The sequence below is a fragment of the Amblyomma maculatum genome, chromosome 1 (assembly GCF_055883805.1).
Source record: "Amblyomma maculatum isolate TAMU_Amacu chromosome 1, ASM5588380v1, whole genome shotgun sequence".
Taxonomy (NCBI): domain Eukaryota; kingdom Metazoa; phylum Arthropoda; class Arachnida; order Ixodida; family Ixodidae; genus Amblyomma; species Amblyomma maculatum.
The window spans coordinates 47,826,229-47,851,953 of record NC_139344.1 but is presented as its reverse complement, the minus strand read 5'-3'; the positions used below and the strand labels follow the sequence as shown (position 1 = coordinate 47,851,953).

The 25,725-nt window shown below is 43.9% G+C and overlaps 1 protein-coding gene across 3 annotated transcripts in view; it reads right to left on the bottom strand.

Moving 5' to 3' along the window:
- Positions 1-325: 325 nt before the first annotated feature.
- The window catches only part of LOC146202295 (protein FAM13A), a 107,552-nt gene continuing 82,152 nt past the window's right edge, over positions 326-25,725 (bottom strand). For 2 of the 3 annotated variants that reach the window (XM_084588067.1, XM_084588066.1), the window contains exons 3-24: positions 22,483-22,603; positions 21,575-21,758; positions 20,128-20,337; positions 19,590-19,773; positions 18,476-18,656; positions 17,955-18,076; positions 16,831-16,883; positions 15,519-15,721; positions 14,685-14,861; positions 13,350-13,578; positions 12,854-12,944; positions 12,683-12,739; positions 12,253-12,315; positions 11,426-11,487; positions 11,272-11,330; positions 10,980-11,061; positions 10,344-10,540; positions 8,005-8,259; positions 6,529-6,689; positions 4,762-4,863; positions 4,588-4,642; positions 326-3,397 (exon numbers count right to left, since the gene is read on the bottom strand). In XM_084588067.1, coding sequence (XP_084444193.1) covers positions 3,329-3,397; positions 4,588-4,642; positions 4,762-4,863; positions 6,529-6,689; positions 8,005-8,259; positions 10,344-10,540; positions 10,980-11,061; positions 11,272-11,330; positions 11,426-11,487; positions 12,253-12,315; positions 12,683-12,739; positions 12,854-12,944; positions 13,350-13,578; positions 14,685-14,861; positions 15,519-15,721; positions 16,831-16,883; positions 17,955-18,076; positions 18,476-18,656; positions 19,590-19,773; positions 20,128-20,337; positions 21,575-21,758; positions 22,483-22,542 — 2,856 coding nt within the window. In that variant the 5' untranslated portion in view covers positions 22,543-22,603 and the 3' untranslated portion in view covers positions 326-3,328. Of the gene's footprint in view, positions 3,398-4,587; positions 4,643-4,761; positions 4,864-6,528; positions 6,690-8,004; positions 8,260-10,343; positions 10,541-10,979; positions 11,062-11,271; positions 11,331-11,425; positions 11,488-12,252; positions 12,316-12,682; positions 12,740-12,853; positions 12,945-13,349; positions 13,579-14,684; positions 14,862-15,518; positions 15,722-16,830; positions 16,884-17,954; positions 18,077-18,475; positions 18,657-19,589; positions 19,774-20,127; positions 20,338-21,574; positions 21,759-22,482; positions 22,604-23,827; positions 24,077-25,725 lie in introns of all 3 variants that reach the window. The other variant, XM_084588068.1, reaches the window with a different exon arrangement.

Here is a 25,725-nt window from a genome sequence, read left to right as displayed (position 1 = left end):
GCACGCACTGAAAGCCTGGCGGGTCATGCTGAGAGAACCTGAAAACAATGATGATCAATGCCCCCCTCCCCCCAGTCTCCCAAAGATCGCTTTCTGTGTGTAGCGCAACTAAGCATGACTGCTATAGTTGAAACTTAGCAGACACCAAGTGCAGGATGTACTCATAGTCATCATCCAAGGCGCTGTTATGCTGTTCACGTGAAATTCCCTCCCCTGTACCTTTTCTTCCAGTTGCCACCAGCACGAAGCTTTTTTGACTTGCATGTCCAACCTAACAGTGAATGAATATGTTTGCTGCCACAATTTAAGGCACAAGCAAACCACAAAGCCTCACAAATGTTTAATGAGCAACCTCCATGCTTCTTGTATACCACTTTCAAGGAACGTGTGGTTACAATAATGCAATACACAAGCAGTGTTCACAACTGCAGCATACTAATTGTATGCATAGAGCATACCCAGTAATGTACATGGACATCATACAATGGCTACTATCAAACTTGTCCCACAAATGGTACACACTGCTGAACAATGCAACGTCAGGACAGCAGCATACCTTCCATAAAAAAACGCAAAGCGCAATATACTGGAGCACGCCATTTTCGAAGCGGCAGCCCATACAAAAGTGCCAGTATAAGTGTTATACAAGACTGGCCGTTTCTTTTACTAGTGCACTTATTCCTTACGAAACCTCACGAAAAGTACCATAGAATGAAATTTATCTCTAAAAAGTATCACATTTCACTCTTTACAAAGAAGTTATAATAAAAGGGAAAACAAAAAATTTATGATCAAGCCACTCGATACTATCTAAGCCACCTTGCAATGTATGCCACTGAGATGCCTGCAGCAATTTTACTTCAAAGCACAGGGCAGTCAAGCAAGTTAAATGATCCACTCCAAAGGGCCACAGAAATAATTGAAAGCTACTAGCTGTTGCAATGAAAGTATAAAAGCATTCAAAGACTTTTTTGTTAAGTCAGCTGTAAGAGAACATAATTATTTTGCAATCAAAATTGGCTAAAATAATTATCGAATGAAAAGCAGTTGGTGCAACCTCCTTGGTGTTCTTATTAACACAGAGCGTACAAAAATGGTACCATGTATTACATAAAATTACAACATCATGACCATACCATGAACATCATGGCTAACACTTAGTGTAACGTCCATGAAAAATATGCTTAAGGATGGCTTTTAGCCATCCATGTCATAACAGGTAGGATACTGCCTTCAAAGAGGCATTGAAACCAGCACTTGCTTCGGGAAGTGTAATCAGACAATCGCAAAAACTCTCTAGAAACTCTTTAATCCGCACAGCATCACATTCACTGCCATAAATAACATGTCCAATCATCCATTCAACAACATTCTCACGCATAATACTGTCATCCATGAACATTTCAGTCTTAGTCTATGCACTGACACTTGGACAAATAGTATTTATATATGTATATGTATGTATGTATGCGTATATATATGTTATATATATTTGATATTTATACAACGCTTTGCATACTCAAAATATCATCTGACAGTTCGCTCTCTTCACAGTAAATCACTTCACTCCTACATAAAGAGGAAAACAAGAAATGCGGTATGCGCCTACAGGTAAAACAAACATAAAAAGGCACAAGAACATAGCATCACACTGGGTCCATAGAAGTGAATAACTCAAGTGAGAAAGTTTCACTAGACTAGCCACACACACAACATGGTAGCATCTACCATGCCACGCACATAGCATGTGGAGACTAAAAATGCCGTGGCTTTTTATATCATGCCTCTAGAGAATAGGTGTAAACCCATGGTGACAAATACACACACATATGTCAGGTACAATATATACCAGTCTACAAGCGAAGACAAAGACACACATGCATATGATGAAATAAAAAAAAAAAAATGTGGGGCCACCGTTCTCGCTACTTGGCAAACAAACAACACTTTGTCCCGTTCCATCCGATCAAGGCACTCGATCGTCCAAAACGCGGTTGCAGTGCTGCCCCCATAGCAAACAAGTTGCCAAGAAAGACGGGCACTCGCTACCACCAAAAGCTTCCAAATACCAAGCCAGGCACGCCCTTGAAAGATGTAACGCAAAAACGAGATGACAAAGGTGGCCAAGGCTGCTCCCTTTCTTCCCTATCTCACAGGCCCAGTCTAAACAAAAGCTACCATGAGCGATCACACCACTGCCGTATACTCCAGGCAGCCTGGAAGGCAAGCACTCAAGAAGACAACAAGTACAAACACTAAAAAATGCCAAGAGCTTCTCTAGCGTAACAATAACTCTAAAATAAAACAATCACCGGCTCAAAACACAATGTAAAACCTCACTGGAATTGACACAGTGTTTGTATCCAAGAGTGAAGCGCTGCGCATAAAATAAAATGGCCCTGTTCAAAAGACGGCCCACAGTGCAGCAGCCACACCCAAACGTAAACAAAACCCCCCACTTGAGAAGCTGCACAATTTCCCCACAGCTGCACCCAGCTAGATTTTCGAAAGACTTCTCCTCACAAGCATAACTCAGACGTCAATACTACTTCAGGCCCTGGCAAACACACATGCACAACCCTTAGTGAACAAAAAAAAAAGTAACTTGCAGTAGATGTGGATATGTCTACAAACAAAAGGAACAGAGTGCCAACTCCAAAAGATGCAGCAGGTGACTGCATCTATTGCATATCACGTTTTGAGGTTTGCAGCTCTGTCAAGACGTAAGAAATATAAAGAACGACAGGAACAGCATAAACAGATGGGCTCAGTATCCTCATCACTAATGTGTCACCCACAAGGCCACATGTACGTGCGGCACCACACATTAAAAAGAAGCTCCAGAGCAGTGGAAGCTGAAATGAAGGCATAAAACTAACACTTCTCAAAAATCGCCAAGAAAAAATGCATAAAAATAAAATGACAGCACAGCAATATAGCCAAACTGAGCAAAATTGATGTTACAACAGCTCAACGGTTAGACAAATGTGTGCAATGTATAATAATGGAGTGTCCCCGTTCCAAGCAAAGTTCTGTTGCATGCAACAAAATCTTTAAGAATAGAGACTGAAAAAAAAAAAATGCTCTCACAGACACACGCACACAAGCATGCAGCTCATTAACAACAGGAGCCATTGATAAAAATGCTCCAGCACAAAATGGATACTGCCAAGGAACTGTACAGCGCGAACGTGTTCGTGCTGAACAGCACGAACTTGTGCCCCTTAGGAGATAGACAGCAACCCTCCGGGGCCAAAAAAAGAAAAAAAAAAGAGGAACCAAACAATGTTGACAAAGCACTGGGTAGCACAGACGACGCCTGCCAGCTTCAAATTTCCCGCCGATGCTCGTGCTTGGACACCAGCACTTCCAACAGCCGCATCCGAGCTTTGACATGCTGCAAGAAAAACCAAATTATCGTCAATATATAAAATATAATAGTGCTTGCGTTATCCACTGGTTAGGTCTCCGAATGTGGCAAATATTCACTTTGAAGCACAGGCACTTTTACCCTAACAGATGCTTGTACAAACAGTATCTGAATGGAAAATGCTTAACAGTGTGAAAGACTAGAGCAGAATATGAAACACCGATTTGCAAAGCTATTAATGTGTGCAAGTAAACAGACAGCTATGCTAATATCATTACAGATGCATTGACACTGCAGTAGCTGCACACAAATTGCTGAAAAAGTAGCAATCCTCCTATGTATAGATTAATTCTTCCAGGATGCCAGCTGCCCTAACAAGATGCAATGGCAAGCACATTATCTAGAGCAGGAGTGGCCAGACAGGCATATGCACAGAGCAAAAAAAAGGGGAGGGGAGGGATGAACAGTTAAGCTACCCTGGTCCTCTCACTTAATGACCTTTGGTCCTCTTAAATCCCATGTACACTTATTAGCATAGTCATGAGTGACTACTCATGACTATGATTTCACACTCATGTGTGAAAGACCACACGACGTACACAAACCTCCGCTTGTTCCCGGGCAGCCCTGTGTGGCCTAGTCGCAACAAGTCTGGCTCTCATTGCAAAAATTGTGGGCTCAAATCCCATCTAAAATTGGTTTTGGTTTGTGGTTTGGTTTGTGGGGTTTAATCTCTCAAAGCACCTCAGGCTATGAGAGACTCCGTAGTGGAGGACTCCGGAAATTTCGACCACCTGGGGTTCTTTAACGTGCACTGACATCGCACAGCACACGGGCACCTTGCTTTTCGCCGCCATCGAAAAGCGGCCGCCGAGGCCGGGATTCGATCCCGCGTCCTTGGAAACAGTAGTTGAGCGCCTCAACCACTGCGCCACCCCGGCGGGCCACCTAAAATTGCTTATAAGTAAACTCGTTTCGGGCCTGAGGCAACCTTCAGTTTTCGCATTACCCGTCAAGTTGCAATCACATTTACTTCACCCACGATGCCATGTTTACACCGAGTGTTGTGGGCTGTTTTGAGACTCCCACGCAAGGTCGTATGGCTGTGAAGTCATGACCCTGTCGAGCCGCACGTGGAACCACGAGAAGCTGCAGTTTGGCCACCCCTCACTTAAAGTATGCCATATAGAAGAGACATGGAGGTATGATGTACACACCTTGTATTCACAGTATACCGAGTCCATTGGGGCCTTGTCTTCCTTTTGCACTTTCCTGGAGAAACATAAAAGCAAAGGCTAGTCTTAAATATCAAATATGCTTTCAAATCAGTAAAAAATGACCTTTTAACACCATAAACTAATAAAATTAATAGTACATGAGGTGCACCCTACCTCCCAGTCTGCTTCTGGAAGTCGTCTTCGAATTCTCTCAGCATCTTCCGCAAGCGGCGCTTTTCAAGCTTTGATTGTTGCTGTTGCTGAAGCAGCTCCGCACTAAAAAACAAATAGACAAGAGAGATCTAAAATCCAGAGCACAAAATCGTTCAAAAATAAAGGACTAAAAACCTGCATACAATGAAAACCAATCTGATGTATCCAGTAATCTCCCTTGCATACTTATTGCAATTCAATAACCCGTTATCATATACATTAGAAAAGCAGAACATCTCAGTCAGGTACAAAATAAATGTGAAAAAGGAGACATACACCCAATAGCAGCACCTAGGTGCTGCTTCTGGCGACCAAAGACTGCCTCTAAGAGAAACTGGAATATCACCAGATGGTGAAACTTCTTTATTTTCTTTCTGATAAGCCCTATTTACACGCTGATGTTAGCAGAAGCTTTCTGGCTTTTATAATGCGCAAAACTATGATGTTAGTATGACGTTTCTGACATCGAAAAGTCCTGTGCCCATGTTGGATGAGAGTAATATGGTTGTGTTGGGGTCTGCGTACATTACAAGTTTGGCTCGTGGATCGATTTCTGCTTTGTCATTTAGGTATATACTAAATGAAAGTGGATCTGTATGTTGCCTTGAAAAACTCCCGAGTTAATTGGCATTGGATATGGTTGGTGGTTGGTAATGCTTATGTGCTGGGAACGATTACCAAGGTGGAACTTCAATAATTCTAAATACGGGCCATGTATACCATAATACTGTAATAGGTGGAACTTCAATAATTCTAAATACGGGCCATGTATACCATAATACTGTAATTTGTCTATAAGAAGATTTTAGTTTTCTATAATCAAATTTAGTAAAGTAGTAAAACCTACCTAGTATACATTTCTCACCCCAGATTTTTAAGAAGAGCCAACTGAGTTAATTGGTACTTGCAGAAGCCACACTGAGAATCACTTAGTATGTTCATTTCGTTTCTTCTAAGTATGACGTAAGCCATTTGTGAGTAAGTTTTTCTAGACCTTTCGAGAAGAATGGCAAGATAGAACAATCATGCACAGGATGTTAGTATTCATGGATCACCATGTAGGACTTTCCTGCACCTGGTTAATAGTGTAGGCATCAACTTCTCTGATGTCGTTTTGGTGTCAAAAGCCGAACAGTGGCTGTGACATCAAAAATACGCTCATGTCATGTAAGGTATTAAAGCTAGCTGTGACCGTTTAGTTTACTGTAGCCTTTCACATCATTACAAAAAAAAAAAAAAAGGAACACAAACTGGTGCTTGCATTCCATTATCAACGTGGCCTATGACCATAATGGCTGGATTCCTAACTGGAGTAAAGACAAAATTTGATCTTGACAACACACACGCACTTTTGGCCAACACTTGTGGGAAGGTGAAAAACACTGTTTTACCAGAAACATGTTCTATTTACACTAAGGTTCTGTAAACATCTGGTGTGGTTAATGCAACTGCAGCGTAAATTGGATGTGCAGCTACCTTCACAGTTACAGAACTGGGTTTACATTACAGCTAGTTGTCAAGACAACTGGCTGCAGACACAACTGCCTGTTCAGAAACACTGCGATTGAATGTACACTTACAAGGCCTCATGATACTGCAATGCAGAATTAGTCATTTACACACAGAGGTGCAGCAGCAAATGGTCTGACAGCTTTGCTGGCACAGCCTCAAAACAAGTAAGGTTGGAACAGCATGCTGCATCCAAGCCAAAGGGTGACTACTACTTACAGGGGAAGCTCATGCAGGTTGGAATCGCTGCACTTCTCCAGCACCGTGGACACCTGCTCAACCACTTGCTTGCTTGTGACCGGCTCTTCCAGTTCAGTGATCGCCTCACTCTGTGCCATCGCAGAGACGGGAGCCACCATTTCCACGATTTCTTCGAGCTCCTGCAGATTGCGGGGTGCAGATGCAGAGACGTGACTCAGTTGATCCGGCAAATCACCTCACTCTACATGCACTGCCAGCTGGGAGGCACACTACAATATTTTGCAGCAAGTGCTGCTTGCTCATATAACACATGGACAACACACAGTGGGTGCCTTGGTAATTCAAAAGTCTGTTGAACTGTAGAAAAATATTCAACTCAACAGGTTGTTTTTTCTACATCATCAAAAACAAAAGAAACCTTGGTTTAACTCCGTGAAACTGCCCACCACTGAACTCAAAACTGTGCTCCATGCTGAGCAACGAATTGCTGCTGCTGTGAAGCTCTAGCAGGCAAATGGCTGCAGAATTTGCACTACACAAATTTTTAACATTTGCAGTGCAGGTTCACACATTCCCCTGATGTAACCTGGGTATTGGCAAAGTTCACCACTCACAGGCACAGCCTGCACTAAACGGTTTGTGCACAAAGCGTGAAAGGTTTTATGATGGTTGCACCATTCAAATGCCCACAGTTTTCAAGCAAATTTACTGTTCAGCTTCCTAGTCGGGCACGCTGCTAAAAAGCCTTCTAAAAAGAGCTTAGTTTGGAGTTCTGTACTACTACTCCATGATGTATTGTAAAGCTCTAGCTCTGTGCCGCTGTATGTTGCCAAGTTCTATACTTTCCACAATGCAAGCCACTTAAAAGTTTCAGAAAAAGGAATACAGAAACCATCTGGACTGCAGCTGCTCACTGCATTGAGAAGGAGGAGAGGAAAGCCACAGCTTAGCAAAGCACCTGAAACTGGCAAACCCAGAAGGTGCACCTGCGAAATCTAGCAAACCCGAAACTCAAATGACACTCGCAGAATTCAGAGATGGATGTTACGGCCATTGGCTCAAATCATCCAGTAAAACTTTCATGGTACATTCTGCACCCACCAGATATATATCTTTGAATTAGTTGGGATTTGCTGCTTGTAACCAATGTTATCAGAGTCCAGGTTGCAACCTATAGGCGCAATGCAAAGAATGCAATTTCAAATAAATTCAAAATTGCGGAGTCTCATGGAAAACCTTTCCTCTCTTCCAATGCCAGTGAAAAATTCACCAGAGGTGGTTGTGCACTTCAAGTGAGTTAGCAAAAGAGTGGGCAATCAAGATGCCGAGTAACCTTTTAAGTAACGTCTCAAGCAACTTTGCCAACGAGCGCACAATCAACGTCAAAGAGTGCCATGCAGAGAAGCTGCACACAACCACATGTAGGCACATAAATCTGCTTTTCATCCCAATCTGGAATTCCATAAGCGAAAGAAGCCACAGCTGGCAGCGCACCTGGGGCGGGGACCGGGGCTGTGGGGAGGTGAAGTTCATGGCGACGTGCTCCAGGATGGGCTGCAGCTCAGAGTCCTTGCCCTTGGCCAGGGGGTTCCTGCCCACCAGGCGCTTGACACTTCGGTACCGGTCATATAGGGGCCGCATGAGGTTGCGATCAGCACGGCGCGAGGGCCGGCCATGTACGCTCTCAAACCGCAGCAGCGCCTTCTGCAGTGCCAGCTTCTCCTCCAGCACTTGCTCACGTGTCATGTCCTGCAGCAAATGGAGAGCTCAAGACAAGCAGACAGACAGCCCCCTGCGCACGAGTTCAAAGGAGCACGCCTCTACCTAAACGCACTGCAAAGCAAGAACAAGCTGTCTCAAGTTTGAAAGCAAAAAGTGCATGTAGTTTCCAATGGCAGCAGCAAAGTCATGTGGTGAGGTCCTTCAGTGGCAAGCTTGGTAGCCCCTCCTTTTCACCTCTGTGCTCTGTGCTTTTAATCGTACTTTCAGGAGCCTCCTGGGAAAATGCCACTCGACTCTGAATTGGCGGGAGACATCAACGACTGATGTGGCACACACTCTTCCCACCACTTCATCCGAAGGCAAAAGTTACTTTCCGAATTCCACTATTCAAGTTCACTGAAGCTCGAAAGGAAACGCTACGATAAGGAATCAACTATCCTTAACAATTAGGGCTATAAACAGCCCTGTGTGCATTGGAACCACTCAGACCTCACTTACTAGGTCAAACTACTACCCTACCATATGAACCGGAATATAGGTCGAGATTTTTTCTGAAAAAAAAAAAAAAAAAACAAGCTAAAGTAGTCTTATATAGTGGTCTTTAGCAGAATTTGAGGCACAGTCTGGCAACAAGCGATGTGCCTGCTCGTGAACATAAAACCGTATCGACACCCTGAAGTTGCTGGCTTTTTTCCCCGTCCCAAGCGCATTTAACTTCGCGTGCGCTCTTTCGTTCGACCTATGAGAGTATAAAATGCCTTTTTAGCAATGAATAACAGCATGTGGAGGCAGTTACAGTGGCTTTCCAGAAAAATTAATGTTCGTCGAAGCGAACGGCAACAATGCTGCTCTCTCAGTGACAGTTCGATGTCGTGAACAAGATCAGCTGTTTGCATGCAGCTTTTAAGAAATGCTGCATAAGCAACACGCTTGTTGGAACCAGATGACACACTCTGGGAGGTGGCGAGCAGCAAAGAGTCGTCTTCCGAAGATGCTGCTGAAAGTTTGGAGTGAGATTGTAGCTCTGGTGATGCAGGGATATAGCCGATGTACATATATGCGCTTCTCCACTTTTTTTTGTGTTCTATTTATTTATTTTTCATTTCCAGGTAAGGGGGTCGACCTATATTCTCACTCGACCTATAATATGGTTTAGGTTTATACGGTAGTTGCCAGGAGCCCATCCAGGCCAAACTCTATGAAAATGAATGCCTTATCGTCGGGGGTGTACGAATATAAAAAATTAAAATACCGATGAGCAGCACAAACTGGGCTAGTTGGCATGCGTTCATATCAGGAAAAAATCAGCATTAAAAATGAGGAAAACAGGGGATAACACACAAACACAGCGCTGTAACTGTTGTCTGTTATTCATGTTGTTCCTGTTTTCCATGCCGGCTTTTTACTAGTATGAATTTCAAATACCATGCAGACGTTATTAAATTCAGCCTAGGCACATCCACAATGTGCTATGAAAACAGTACAAAGACATGCTCTTTGCTTTCTTCACCGACGTTTATCATGTGAACCAATTACGTTCACACAGTGCAGAACTTGGACGTCGTGAAAAATTCTGAAAGCTGGTTATCTAACATGACACTTAATGAAAACAAGATGACCTACCACTTCAAGCAACCACAACAATGGAAAAGTGTGCATTTTTTAATCTTTCATCCTTTCAAAACATGTTACACCTGCACCTATGGCATTCGTCCTGTTGGCTTCACATCTCTCCTACTGCAAGCTTCATTCACCTCCTCGCCTTTGTGAGCCACGTAGTGCAGGAAAGCTCACTTCCAGATCGAATTTTGCATGGGGGTTCCTGAATGTGCCGCAGCAGGGCAAGCAATGGGGTAAAAATGCTATCCACATCATCACAGGGATACTATTTTATGCTTTGAAAATCCGCCAGACTTGTTGCTACATTTACCTTAGAATGCAAGCTCCATCTTTTCGGGGGCATGAGGCATATTATAAACCAATGTCTGGATTATCCTGGTTTCATTCTGGCCATGCAAAACGGTTACTGTGATGCATTACATGGCCATGACGCATTGCATGTCAGGCATCAGCAGCATCGACTAAACCACAAAATAGAATGAGGAACTCACATCCACACTGTCCGGACGCTGAGCAACCCTGCGCTTTTCAGCCAGGCTCATGAGGGTGTCATTCAGTGCTTTCTCCATCATCTGTGTCGGCTTGGCTGGACCATCATCCATATCAGCCAGCCCTCTGAGTGAGTCCCGACTCCACGATGAAAAGCTTAGGTAGGCAGGCTCCGGAAGGCTATTCTCCTCCTTCAAATCTATATTTCGATGCAACAAAATAAAAAAAGAAGTGTGAGTTTAATTTTCACCATACCTCCAAGGCCCAGAAGAGAATGAGGCTCCACTCTAAGCCTACTCTAACGACTGCAAGAAAAAAATCTTCAGTGACTACGAAGTATATCTGCACATTCAAAATACTTGACCAAGTTCCTCGATATGCCATATAGCCATGGAATTACTCGGGCACAAGCAAATGCTATATACAGATAGTATACAGTTGCACGAAAAACAAAGCAAGCATACTTTCACATTCATCATGACTTGGAATCCGCAAGCTGCGATAGAATGCGCTCAGGTTTCAGTTATTTGTCATTAGCTTCAACTGGCACAAAAGGAGGGGGGGGGGGATATCATGCTTCCACAGTTCCTCTTCCGCTACATGAGAACAGTTACAAGACGAGAGCACAAGCTGCTTACTTTTTAAATCCTTTCGCAGCTTGTTCAGTTCCAACAGGGTCCTCTTCATTTCAGCATGGTTCATTTTCTCGGCATGGGAAGGCTGAAGGAAAGGGGAAAACAACGAATGGTGAAACCAAGTCTAGAGCTCACAGGAAAGGCAAACAAGTTAGCTGCCAATCTGATGCAAGTGGAACATATGTATTCTGCTTACAAAGCTTCGCATAACTCTGCACCAAAAATACTGTCTCCACGTGAAACAAGCAGACAATATTTTTAGGCAAAGTGTAAATGCAAACACCGAAAAACATACCCTGTATCCGTGCTCCTTTTCGAAATTCTCTTCAAACTGCTTCACTCTTTTCTTCAGACCTAAAGAGGAATTAAAGAAATATAATCAAGTTCGAATTCAGAGAATCAAGAAAGTTAATGCTTCCAAGTTTTTTCAGGGCCAATAGAATACTCACAATGAACTCTTTTGGAGAGCTGCTTTACTGTTGTCTGGCTGGCCTCTTCATCTTTAAAGTTCCTGCAGTGCCAAGCATACGCATTAGGTGGCGCACGTCACACTGTACTGAAGAAAATGCAGCTTTTAATCAACGCAAGAGCAAATACTGCTGGGCATGACGGCATCGCTCCAGCAAGATGCAAGGTTTGATTGCACAATACTGTTACTAATACAGTGCCCATGTTGTTTATCTGACCACTGGAAATAAATTGGTTTATTGCTAATGAAAGATGCACTATCTCTCACACTTCTCGAACACCTGAACCGGGCCATAAGCGATAAAAAGCCGGTTTAAAAGAAGAAAGAGAAATAGGTGCTGTAGATGAGGGCTATAGAATAATTTCGACCACCTGGGGTCTTTCAACATGCGTGCACTAACATCGCGTGTTACACTGGTGCTTTTTGCGATTCGCCTCTATCAAAACACGGCTGCTGTGATCAGGCTCAGCGATGAATGGTGAAATAAAATTTTCGTACCCATCGCCACCGTTTTTAATTATCTGGCATAGTAGTCAAAACAGCACCACAGTGTGTTATGTGTAACTACAGGACTGATTGGTGTATATAACCTGCACCTAATAAAATTCGGTAAAAAATAAAAAAAAAGAAGTGCGGCTTTACAAAAGTACATACATACAGTATAAAACTTCTGATCAAATAAGGCAAGAACCCACATTTTTGGGCTCAGCAGTCAAGGGCCCTAACCACTGAGCAAGCACAGCAGAGCAAGCTTCATTTGAAGAAGAGACCACACTGCTCAATGAACATGCTCATACATGTACTTACGATTTGAGGAATTCATCCTGCTCAACCGGAGGAGACGGCGGAAGGTTTGGATCCAAGTGAAGGCTACAAAGTGAGAAAGGAAAGCCTTTTTATTTTTGTCTTCCAATACACACAAAAGAAAAGCCTAAGTAACCAAATATACTAAACAGTGTTATGTTAATTAGAGCGGAAAACTTATACTGCTATTACATAAAGCGAGAATGAAAAGCACAGAAGCCAGGAAAATGCGGATAATGCAGGCTATATTTATGCAGTGCAGAGGGAACCCCTAAAAGGACTATGATCAATGGGCAAGGACTAACAGTACACAAAGCAGTCTAGAAGTCTAATGTATGAAGCTACACTCTAACAACATAGACAAAAGAAAGTTTAACACAGTTTCTTACCTGTACTTACGACTACAGTTAACTATAGAGGTTGTTTCACTCACCTTCTATGAGAAAGGTAGCTCCTGTAAGCACTGGGCGACAAAGGTGCCTCGTAAGAACTGGAACACAGAAAAAGCACTCAGAGCCAGGACCAACACGGAAAGGTCATCGTTCCAACAAGAATAATTCGAGAGACTAAAGATTAAAAGCAATTAACATGCAGAGAAACTTACTTTGCTTTCTGGAGATACGGCATCACCGGCGCTTCATCAGCGAGGGCCTGAACCATGGGCCAGCTAAACCGATGTTCCGAGAGCACCGGCTCTGCAATGGCACCAGGTGTGAATACAGTCAAATTCAACACTGGCATATAGACAGAAAGGGAAGGACTGGAAGCAACAGCAAGTACGTGAAAAGAAGGAACTTTCTATCAGTGAAAAATGCTTCGGAGCAAATGACTTCACACATAGGTATCGTCAGCAAAGGTGGCTTTTCAACACTCAAAGCAAGCCAGGCAAATTCTGATAGCGGATTTTTTTGCCAAGTTATACACTCACCAGTCACAAGCAAGCTATCAAAGGCAAACAAATCGAAGCCTGTGCGTAATATGCACCTTACAAAAAGCAACGTCAACACAACGATTTACTGATCATGGTTTAGGCACCCAGACTGAACCACTGCACTAGCTTCTCTGCTGCTGCTCAACACTGAGAATGCGCCGGCTCTGACCTTCCTCACGAAAGCTGTTCAGGTCCAGTGGTGGGATGCTGTCTTTGCTGAGGGTGCTGGGTGTGTTGGGCACCGAGCCGTCTGCTTCCTCCGAGCTACCATTAGCCTTATGGCCGTTACACGGTGGACCACAGGGCTCTTCGACATCCACCATGGGCCGGTCTGATGAAGCCTCGTCGTCGGCTGCTACAGGCAGCGCAGCCTGGTACTGGACATCCTCCAAGTGCATCTGCACCCACACAAAAACAGCCAATTAGTTCACAATAACCACAGCAAAGCACGCAGCAGACCAGAGAGCCATCAGTCAAGTTCCAGCACAATCTAGTGACTCCATTTTGATAATCCTGGGGCAGCAAAGAAACTCAGGGGGGGGGGTGACACAGATGGCCACCAATGCATCATTCTTAAAGAATGATGCAACGTCACTAGAGGGTCCCTATCCTGACACCAGGTTTTCTGCTGAATTGGACCCTCAATGCTGTTGCACTAATGTAACGAGGATCATATTGTATAGGCAAATAGTGAAGCAGAACTTTGGCACCAGACAATTCAACATTTTGACACACCCGCCGCTAAAGAAGGTAGTCATCCAACTATGCTGTAGTCATATTTGCAAAAAAGTACCGAATATTTTATGGCTACAAAAATTTTTAAAAAAGGTAAAAAAATTAACGCAAGAAACTCGCCGATTCTTCGGATTAATATTGCCTCCTTGGATGCCTTTGAGGGCGCAGTTCTTAGGCTTTCAGAATATGTCAGTAGGATTAAAAATGTGGAAAGTGTTATTTTTTCAATAACACTGACTGTTACAGCTCAGTGCGATATGGCATTTGACAGAAAAGAAAAATGCATAAAACGTAAAGCAAGGGTATGTTACAGATTACGCAGATTTGCTCCAATATCAACTCTGATATAAAGCCAAAGTTGAGCTCTGAAACTGCACAAGGATACTAGAAAGGCTACCTGCAGAACACAGTTGCACTCAATGTCGACATTATGCAACTCAGTTTTCCGGAATCCTTTTTACTTCAGCTTCATCAGTAATTCTTTGATGGCTTCAATAGTCCAATAGGACATATTGCACAACCAAGTTTTACGGCATAAGAGTTGAAATCTAATGTCGAATATTTTGGAAAAAATGCTATAACCCGGTTTCAGAAGCAGGAGGGGAGAGGATATGAGATTTGCAGTTAACTCCACTGCTTCTGATGAAGCAGCTTGAAGAAGGCAGGAATAGCTCACAAAGCAACTGCACGGCCTGTACTTATACAATGGCATAATGACAAATCACTTGAAGTGATGGCAAGACCCACGAAATGACCCTTTTCCACGAACCGGATTAGGCCGTTCACCATTCCGGCAGGCCTCGCGCCACTCCTGCGAGTTGTTTTGGCAGGGGCTGGAGGGAGTCTCGATTTCACGTCTCTTGGGCTGCGGCGGGTGTGGACTCAGGTCGCGATTTGCATCGTCCCCATTAGTCCCTGCCCTGTCGCTGCCTCCTCCAGATGCCATCTGCAGCAAAAAACAGTGCACGGTTGTTACAAGCCTTTTGCTAGCATCCTCGTGGACATGTCACTGCTCCACATGCAGACTTATACAAACATCGCCTACTGCACAAGATATAGAATTCAGCTCAGAAAACACTCACTGCTTCTAGTGACCTGCATTTCATTGCAGGTTGTATTGCCCACACGAAATTTAAAAAATTCAAGAGAAAGCACGCATATTTTGCATATGTACAATCTGCTTCCAGCTAATTTACTGCTAATTTTCTCTGATATAAGCCTAAATTCCTTATGTTTTCTTTTAAGGTTTTTCCAGAGTATCCAAATTCCTTGAGTATTCTCAGCTTTTACAAGGTAGTAGGCACCCTTATGCAACAGAGATCACAAAATAAGAATAAAGCAAGCTTCCAGTGACATTCAATGCTTGTCCTCCTCCTCAGAGTGCCCAATAGTGTACAAGCTTTTAATACAGGGTCATGTGTCACACTAGTAATAACATGACGTGCTCATGTGACCACTGTGTGGGATCTGATATTAATAAAAGGGAGCCAAGAAAAATGCTCAACAGGAGCACTTTTTGTGTCCCACTTAATTCAAACTATTTAACCAGCCCAACTTTAAGCTACAAGTGAAAAACCATCAACAGTGAATCAGCTGTGCTCACCGAGGAGTATCCCTGGACTGTTTCCAGTGTGGCCACTTCCTCGTGGCTGCTGCACCGACGAGACGCCAACTCGGGCTCCACACGGAGGCCAGCAGCTGGCCTCTCTTCTGAGCTCGAGCGTGGGGCTGGAGTGTCTTCACCAGAGATCCTGCGCTCCTTGCGCTTACAGCTGCGACTTGGTAAAGCAGTTCCATTTGAGCTTCCTGCACACAGAGGAGTAACAAAGAAGAATGTTAGACTTGACAGTGCATCTCAGCTGCCCAGCAAATGCAACAGCGAATAGCAATTTTGGAAGCCGTAACAACAGCCCAACCCTTTATTAAGTAGTCGAGAACACCTTTTGCTTTTCACCTTTTACCATGTTTCCATGCAAGCCCACAGCTACCCACCAAGAAAGCATTAACATATGCCTTACCTTTCTTTTATACACATGCAGCTTAATGCCTATTTATGCGAGATGAGAAGTGGAGGCAGCGAGATTACACTTCGCATAAAGTGCACTCCTCTCAGTACTTTTCTCCTTCTCTATGCCTATCTTTCGGTTCCTTGGTAAGGTACACTAGGAGCAAGTTGGTCTGACATAATGCTTCAAACATAAATGCAGCACAGTGCAAAGGCGAAGACGAAGAGAGGTGGGGACAGGACAGGTGCTAGCCCCAACTTGTTTGCTAATACTGCAACTACCGGTCAGTAGTACTCGGGAAAGTTTTCGACAGATGAAAGTGCTTTGGACATATATAAACACACTATGCCACACTCGTAATATGTGAATGTCTAATCGCCTGGTCCTTCTGTGGGCCCAAAATTTGACTTGGAAGCTTGCTACCACATACCACATGACTTCCACTTTTTACAACCTGTTCACCACAATAGCTCAGGGCCTTTCAAAACCTTCAGCTGTATGCAAGGTGACTAGGTAGCAAAGATCTCCCAAGCTAATGCGGGCACATCCTGTCACAATGCCTATTGCCAAGGCTGCTTAGAAGCCACAGTGTAGCAAGGACAAGAACAAACATGTGCCTTGAGATTGGCGATAAAAGAATGACAGATAGTATTATGTTTGCAGCCCCCCTTCCCCCCCCCCAATGATTTACCTATAATCCATAGCGTTCCTTCACTTAATGCTATTAACCCCTAACAAGCTCCTCAAGTTTTGCATTGCTTCAACAAGGAAAACGCTACAAAACCAGTCCTCCCAGGAACTTTTTGATCCTTGCTATTGATTGGAGAAGCTGATCACCAATGTCTTGAAGTGTCAATGCCTACCAACCCTGCACAATCATGCCATGAATTTGTTAAATCGGTAACTCACCTTCCTTGGCCACCCTGTACATGATGGCTTGACTACAGCGATCATCAATCAAACTGCAAAGTAGAAAGGAGTAAATGAAAAAAGTGGATTTACGCAAAAGCAAGACACACACACAATGCTACGCTTGATATTTAGAGTAATGTAGGTAATGTCTGCGTTTCTGTAATGGCGGTAGAAATGTTGAGGGGCAGGTAAGTTCAGTTTTACGCTGTCCGTGTTTGCAATAGCTCTGCCCATGCTGGCGGTTTGAGCGGAATAATCCTACAGCTGCCAAGGATATCAAAAGCAGCCATGCTGCCAAGTGCCTCTGAGATTACAAGCCTCCAGGAAACGCAATGCAAATTATGCAGTCAGTGGCACCTTCCAACCTCTCAGATTACACAGAAATCTCTCACATTCATCGCAAGAATGTGGGCCATAGAACAAAATGTTGCACTCCTGCCACAACAACATGGCTCAAACAAAAATGATGGCGCATGACTAATCTTGCATTCATGCAGATGGAATTAGTGCACAGCTGATGCGAGGCTTTCTGTTACGATAGGTGTTACAAATTGATGGCCTAAAGCCATCGCATCGTGCGAGTCGCAGCATGACGCTACGAGCCCAAGCAAATGATTGAGGTTCATTCTCGGCTCGAGAGTGCGTAGGAAGAAGGGCCAGAGCATGCACCAAAAGACATAGTAACAGCCGGTCCTAGGAGGTGACACGCATCCAACAAAAGGTGGCCGGATGGTTTAAGCTCGGGCTAACTGACATGCATTGCGGTGGCTGACAGACCACCACTGCGATAAGCTAGCACGTTTACAACTCGAAACTACAGTCACAAAAATAATCAATTAAGAAGAGCTGCATCCAAAGCTGCTCTGTATAGCACTCATAGTTTCAAACTGCCTCTAACTGTAAGTGCAACCAAGCTTCATAACCAAAGCAGCCTTCCACTGTATCGCCAGTGGCTCAGATAGGAAGGGAAGGACGCTGGAAAGCTTTGAAGTAAATATTGTGATTATACTATTGATTACAACAGCTGCATGCAGTAACATGGTGAAGCTTTGAGTAACTCCTAACCCACCAGTTGCTACAGCAGTTGCTGCAACATACTAGTGAGCACTACACAAACTCACCTGTCAATCATGAGCGTTGGAACCTCACTAAGCGTACCCTGCTTCAATGCCAGCATGGCTTCATCCAATGGAGGGATGACAACAGTGAGAGGCTGCATGGATGCAGCACTTATGCCTGCGATCTACAATACAAGTGAACAAAAAAAGTTTTTGCTTCAGTTTTATTGGAGCACTTCTTCGTGGGATCAAATGAGTTGTTAAGAGGTGGCTTCACTGTTATAAAAATGTTACCAACAGATGCAGATCACATGCACACATCTATACCCCTTTAGCTACCCCATAAAAGCATTCGGTATACAACTGATCATTGCAGCAATAGCAGCCAGGGGCATCTGACAGATATTAAGGCTTGTCATGACTGCACGCAGTATTCTTCACTTTTAAATGAACAAAAGCCAAGACCTGATTTTAAACATTGCTTGATGTCTTCCTCATGTCTTGAAAAACAAGTTTTGCATGACGTCTGAGCAAACTGCCTCCAAAGAGGTATTACAGAGATGGTCACCAAAAAGCGAGCTTACCACCCTTCCGCTGCATTTGTTGCTGCTGGTGCTGTTACTGTTTGGAATGCTCATGGCGGCGTCAGCTGTGCATGAGAGCTCTGCATCACCTTCAAAGATGGAGTTGTAGTGGTCAATGAAGTATGTCACCACTTGGTTAGTGACCGCCTGTTCTTTCAAGCCCTGCAGGTCTTCACTGAACCTGAAAAGCAGCGATAAAAAAATGCAAAAAAAAAAAAAAAGAACATGAGCGTTTCACTTGCAGCAGAAGACTAGGCCATTTCTGGACCCGCTTGGTCAAAAACAAGGCTGCCTCAAATAGCTAAATGCTCTGGGTGGTGTACCATTAATGCCTCCTTTGGCAATTATTCCCAAAATACCATTCTTTGCTGTTTATTAAAATATACTGTAATAAGTAAACCTTCAAACGGCATAATTTAAGCTCAATACAAATAGTCATGTTACATCAACACCTCACCCAGAAATTAATGCATATAAACAAAATCTTGCAAACGCCTTCAGCAACACAGCAGAAAACAGATCTTCTAAGCAGTCGTTTTCTGGGTATGTCCTCGCATCAGATTGGTGCCTCCCTATTGAACAGTTCAGCAAAGCAACCTTAATCACTGTATAGACTGTGCCCCAAAAGTGAAAAAGAAAAAAAAGCCAGCTCACAAAGACTGAAGAATGCACTATATGAAAATTGGAAACAACATGTACACCAAATGTTAGATGTACTAGGTAGCGCTTATAGGCAACTGGATACCAGCGATTTTAAGGATTGCAGAACCTGAAAGTTCTAGCTTCTGACAAGGAAGAGGGCAAGACACATACATGCATCCACTTCTCTCAGTCAAACACACGATAAGGCCTTATTTAGCTTTTCTTTGGTGAGCAGAAAAACACAGCCAGCATCGAGAAGCAGCCTTAACTTCAGTTTCAACACATACATGAGCATGTCTGAGCCGACCTCTTGCTTCTTCGACATATACACAAGCATTATGAAGCCGACCTTCTCTTTCTTCAACGCAGACACAAGGATGCATGAGCATTGCGCAGCTTCAGACAAGAGTCAAGCAAAATCAGTGAGTGGAGGGTCTTGGTTTGTGATGTCGGCGCGCCAAAGAGAACTCACCTGAAGATGTTAGGCCCAAAGACAATTCCCAGGGCGCTGGGGGTCATGCGAGTGTGCTCCTCCAGCTCCGCCACACGGCTCAGAAAGTGGCAGAGGTACTTGAGCACAGCAAAGTTGCTTGGTGGAAGTTGCTCCACCAGGCACTTGAGGCGTCGGGTGCACTCTTCCTTGTCGTGCACAGTAGCTGCAAAGGCCCCAACATCACGAGTGGTCAGCCAAAATTTACGATCGGTAAACAACGAACCACGGGCACAGCTCAAACGTTAATGATGCAACCACACCAACGAACACCCCAGCCTAGGTCCTTTTGTTAGTCTTTTCAGTTGTCCCCCAAAGACTGGTACCAACTATAGGCGTGGCTCAAAAGATAATGGCACAACGACACCTACGACCCTAATCCAGTCTTGAAGCATTTTTTGCTGTACTCCAAGAACTGAATTTCTTGGTTGAAAAAAAAAAAAGAAAAAAAATCCATATATTTTCTTGCGCCTGCTAATTACACTAAACATAGACTATAAAAATTCCTTCATACGCTTACCCTGGATGGCATTCAGGAATGCCTGGTGCAAATCGATGGGCACTAGAGGCTCAGGCAGCTCGCGAAAGAGCAGCTTGAGCAGCGCAGCAGCCGCTGCTACATCTCCTTCAGCCTCCAGGGGTGCATCACCAGACTGGTCAAAGCTCCAGCGCAGCTTCTCAACCAAGCGCGCATTTCCGCTCACCCTGAAGATGCCCTCCTGACCCATGCCTGCAACCAAGCCTTAGCCTGAGCTTGCGCACCAGAACACAGTCACTGCACGTGCTCCTGCACTTGCCAAATCCTTTCTCCGCTGTAACTTTGAGCAGAGTGCAACTCTGTACAACAGTGAGGCTTCAGAAAAACAAAAAACGAGAGAATACAGGCAGTGGAACTCAGGCAGCAACAACGAGGCAGGAATTCCCAACCCTACTACCCACATGCAATGAATGCATAAAATATATTCCTTCCCTTTCTTAAAGAAGTGACAAGAAAAACGAGTAGCCATTCTAGGCCAAAAACAAAAAAAAATTACTAACTCATATCTTAAGAGGGCATGTTAGAGAACACCTTGTGTAAGTGCAATATTTTGAGAGAAGACAAAGTATTTGCAAGATGCGGGCACTTTCCATGTCATCGTAGAATGTATGGCCTTTACGCCTTGCTGACATGTCCAGTTTTGTGTTGAATTCCTAGTGGCAATTCGGAGCATGTTTTATTGCCACTGAAACCGAACAGCTGTTTAAAAATAGAATTTAGGTTCAGATACAGAGTTCTTATTGAAGCAAGGCGGTAGGATTCCTAAACATCTTGTTTCTTAATGGGTTCAGAGAATGCCCCCTACCATGGGTTTGAAGTTGCCATTAGCAATTTCTATAAACCCAAAAAGTTTAACCTTCTTGTCCAGCAACATCAGGCTAAGTCTGAAAACTGGCATCAATCTAACTAAACAAGCTAATAAAGCACTGTAAACTGATGACTCAGGCTGACAATATATTACTGCTATATTTATTAAGCGCAAAATATTCAGCGACTGCGCTAACGTCTACAATAGGACAGAAGGTAAGAGAGGTCTATAGTAGCCTTCTCTCAGCACTAGTGTCACTCACAAGTACAAGTGCCAGTACACGATTAAGATGGCTTAGCTATCCTCACTTTAGGCATTAAATGCCACTGTGCAGCCACTACACGAGATCCACAAGGCATTCAACCATTCATTATGCCTGCAGCGCTCAGCAAACAAGTGTGTGTGTACATAGCTTAATAAACCAAACACGGAAACGTGTGTGTGTGACCTTCAATACATTTCTGCACTAAGGTGATCAAAAACACGCCAGTGGCCCATGTATCACAAAATCCACTGAAAGTCATTGCCAAGTAAAAATTAAGACCACATTATTATTCAATGCTGCTAAAAACCCAGCAAGCATGTCAGCAACGCAAAGAAGGTGACAAAACTGCTCCGCACCTGTGCTTTCAATGTACTGGCAAAGGCGAACAACCACAAATGGCACCGAACCCTGCTGAGCAAGGGAGTCGAGGGGTGCACCAAAGATGCGCAATGCCAAAGCGCCAGATTTGCGCCGGGCAAGCGGTGAGCCGAGCAGCTTGCGCACCCGGTCCATGCGGCTCTCACCACACACCTCCAGGTTCTGCAACGAGCAATCAGGCGTTCGGAAAAGAAAATTTTTCACTTTCCACGTGACAGCCCAAAAAGTATACCTACTTCGCATTGTTCACATCCTGCAGACCTGTTTTTGATAAGAGAATAGAAAGCGTCACACTCGACATATTTCTGCATAATAATAAAAAAATTTAGAAGAGGGGGAGGCACATTTGTTAGGAAAATACTATTAGAACAAATATACAGACGTGCTTATCTGCAAGTGCTCCCAGTAAATATGACACTCAATTTGTGCTGGCTGCTACAGCTAGACACAATATTTCTGCAAAGCTGATGGATTAGAAAGGGTACTCAAGCAGCAAAGACCTGTAACCTAACAGAGCAAAGTATGAAAGACAAGTAGCCAGTATTTTCAGTATGAAAGACAAGTAGCCAGCATTTTCAAAAGAGCAACAAAACAGTGAGCAACGTTATGATACACACTCCTCAACGATTTGAAAGAGTGAATAGTGCATACATATGGCACAAAGCGGCTCCAGACTCCAAAAAGCATGGCATTAAAAAGTGTATGCACCAACACAGCAGCAGCAAATTCATTCAGGATTCGTTCACGAGATTCAAGATGGCTCGAAACTCTGCGAATCGGCTGCATGGTAATCACAGGTGACAGAAAAGGCCGTATAGATACCTTCCTGGAAAAAGCGCTGATTTTCAAACAAACTTGGCTTGCTTATTTTCATGTGTCGCCTTACCTGATTAGCCGAGGTCATTTCAGCAACTGTGACGTCTGTGCAAAAGGTGGGCTTGCGCATCCTCAAGCTGTGACGTTACACTCGCAGGCCAGCCTGGCAGTCGCCGTCCACTGCACCTGACCTTTAGCAGGATGAAAAAAAAAAAGGAGGGAGGAAGAGTGAAGGTGAGCTCGAATTGCAAATGATGCACTTGCAAGCCTACAAGACCGTATTAAGTAAACAATAAGCAAGTGGTACAGCGCTATTACACAACAGCCAATCCCGCTGCTTCCAGGTCTTACACCCAGGAAAAGGTTGCAAAAGAGCTGGTAGCAAATCGAAACAAAAGCCTGACATTCATACCAAGTCTTTGTATTGCCACAAAAGGACATGGTCTATTAAGCAGCTCAATTAGGACTCGAGAATCGCTGCAATAAATGTGCAACCTCCCAAAATGTGGTCTAAAGCACGGCAACCACCGCAGTGACTAGTACGCCTCAACTCTTGCTCACCCACAGGAAGGAAAGCAGGAGAAAATGTGATGCGAGGGCAGCTGACAAGTAAGGTCATATTCATCGGCACAATTCACTTCAATGAGACGCCAGCTCAATCTGGCAAGGCTCCAGTCTGACAGCCAATGAAAAACAAGAGCTTCTAGACTCTCCTTTCTGGCAAACTGCAGAGGGAGAGAAGCCCGTGTGCCATCCATTCCAAACCATGCACTGCAGGAAATTTAAGCTTATTTTCTTTTTTTTAAAGGCAAGCGTGCACTGCACAAATTCTCACCCTGTTACAGAGTTTCTAGAATAAGAGCACCTCCATCGGGGACTATTCCAATTTGGTTTGGTTCGTGGAGTTTAACGTCCCAAAGCAACTCAGGCTATGAGAGACACCATCGTAGTAAAGGACTCCGGAAATTTCGACCACATGGGCCTCTTCAGCGTGCACTGACATCGCACAGCACACTGGCGCCTTGCTTTTCGCCGACACCGAAAAGCGGCCGCATCGTATGGCACAGTAGTCGAGCACCGTAACTACAATTTGCATGAACAGGGTCTGTTATCACCACAACATTTAATGGCTGTCTGCAGCCTTTGCAAATTGCGCCTAATCGAGAATGCCGCAGTTCACACCCAAGCACTAATAAAAGCGTGGAAAAAAAAAAAAAAGCTACACAGGTCTACTGAACAGGCTAGGTCTGTATGCCAAGCCAGTGCACAGTGAAAATGGTTCAAAACATCTGTAGTATTGGGCTTATATCCCCAAAGCCAAAACTGAGCCACAATAAGAATAATTTTGTACAAGATATAAACGCTCAAATATAAGGAGCACGAATAAGGAGCATGACAAAACAGCAGCCCCTTACCAATAGCATTTGTCAATACTTCATCTTTCAAAACTGTGACCACTTGCATACCATGTCGTTTCTTCGTGTACCAGAAAGCATCCATGCAAGAAATACTATCTGTTTTATTTGCAACCCCAGGCCATGTGTTTGGGCCAGTATAAATTGCTCTTGCTCCTTCATAGCTGCTTCCACTAAACTGTTCATTTTATGGTTTCATTATTAAACTTGTTCTTTCAACAGTCATGATGCTGGAAGTTGCTTTGGTTTCTGTAAATTAAAAAATAAAGAAGAAATACAAATGACTTGCACATTAAAAGCAGAATTTATGCAATGCTTCCTCAATTTTGAAGAATTGACCCCACACAGTGATCTTTATGCATGCTGATCAAATTGGGCACTAAACTTGACAGTACTTGAAAGCTGCCTAGTGACACGCACGCACACACATACCAAATGAATTACAGGCTCAGACACGTAACTACAAGATGCAACTGATGTGTGGTACTATTCAGAGTACAGAGTGTTCTGCAACTTCATTGGAACCCGTTTGAAAAATTCTTCTGCCTCATCCAGAGGCTCATTTGTGCCACAACCGCACAGAGCTTGCGCGTTGTTGACCCTTTTGTTACGTAGTAAGTTTGACCGTGGTGCTGACCTGATTTGACTGTGCAGGATGAAAAACTAGAGCAGTCTGCAACAAGACTGAGGAGTAAAAGACGCCAACACAGAGTTTCCGACAAAAGGCAATAGTGGAGCCACCTGGAATCGCAGGAGGAAAGTGCTGCTTTTTTAAAGTGCCAAGGCAAGCACAGCACGTTTTCGTAATGATGCCAGGTGGCGTTACCGCTGCCCTTCGCCAGAAAATTACGGTTCGCATCTTTCGTTCCTTCAATCTTGTCTGACGGTTCTGCTTTCTCATCACGCAGGGCCAAATCAGGTAAGCACCACTGTAAGACTTGCTACATTACAAAAGGGTCAACAACGTGCAAGCTTTCTGCATGGTTTCATCGCAAACGTACCTCTGGTTGAGGCGGGCGAATTTTTCAAAAGGGTTCCGATAATCCGATAAGGCTGCAGAACACTGTACACTAAACCTGGTGATCCTGCAAGAACTTCCACAAAACCTAGATCCCTAAACTTATCGAAAAAAAAGAGAATTCTTAAGCTTGTGTCACCTCCTGTCTTCATCTCCATGCTCAGTGATATATATATATATATATATATATATTCTTTATTCAAAGACGTTGGGGAGAACTTAAAACAACAACATGACTTAATTGTCCAAACTGCACTCATAAAGACACTGGTCGGAGAGCATCTCAATGAACCACTGCACTACTCTGTAAACGCTAAGTGTCTGTCTTCCACTTGAAGGGACCACGCGCACGAGCGTCCCTCTCGCGCGCCACCCACCGACCACACAACACACGCGCACACAGCCGTACCCCGCGGGGAAGAATGGGCGATTCTTGTCCGTATACGTCCCTCCCCCGGAGTCAGTGGGATGGCCCAGATGTCTTGCCGTGAAGACCATGAAAGCGGCACCCAGAATATTCAACAATATATATATATATATATATAAAATAAAAAAAGAAGACAAAGTACAATCCCCAATGCTTTCCTTGGCCTCGCCGACTGTTGGCTTCTTTCCTTCATGTATTATAACGAGCACCCTCATTTCCCCATCATTTATCTGCTTATATATATATATATATATATATATATATATATATATATATATATATATATATCCATTACACACCGTTGAGATTTAGAATAGTGATTTAGTGATCAATACCCTTTTCATCATTTCCACACCTGAAGTATCAAGAGCACAAGCATCTTTCAAGGGTCCCAAAACGGGGTTCAAAAAGAGGCTATCAAATGCACGCATTATGCAGAGCAAATGCTGCTAA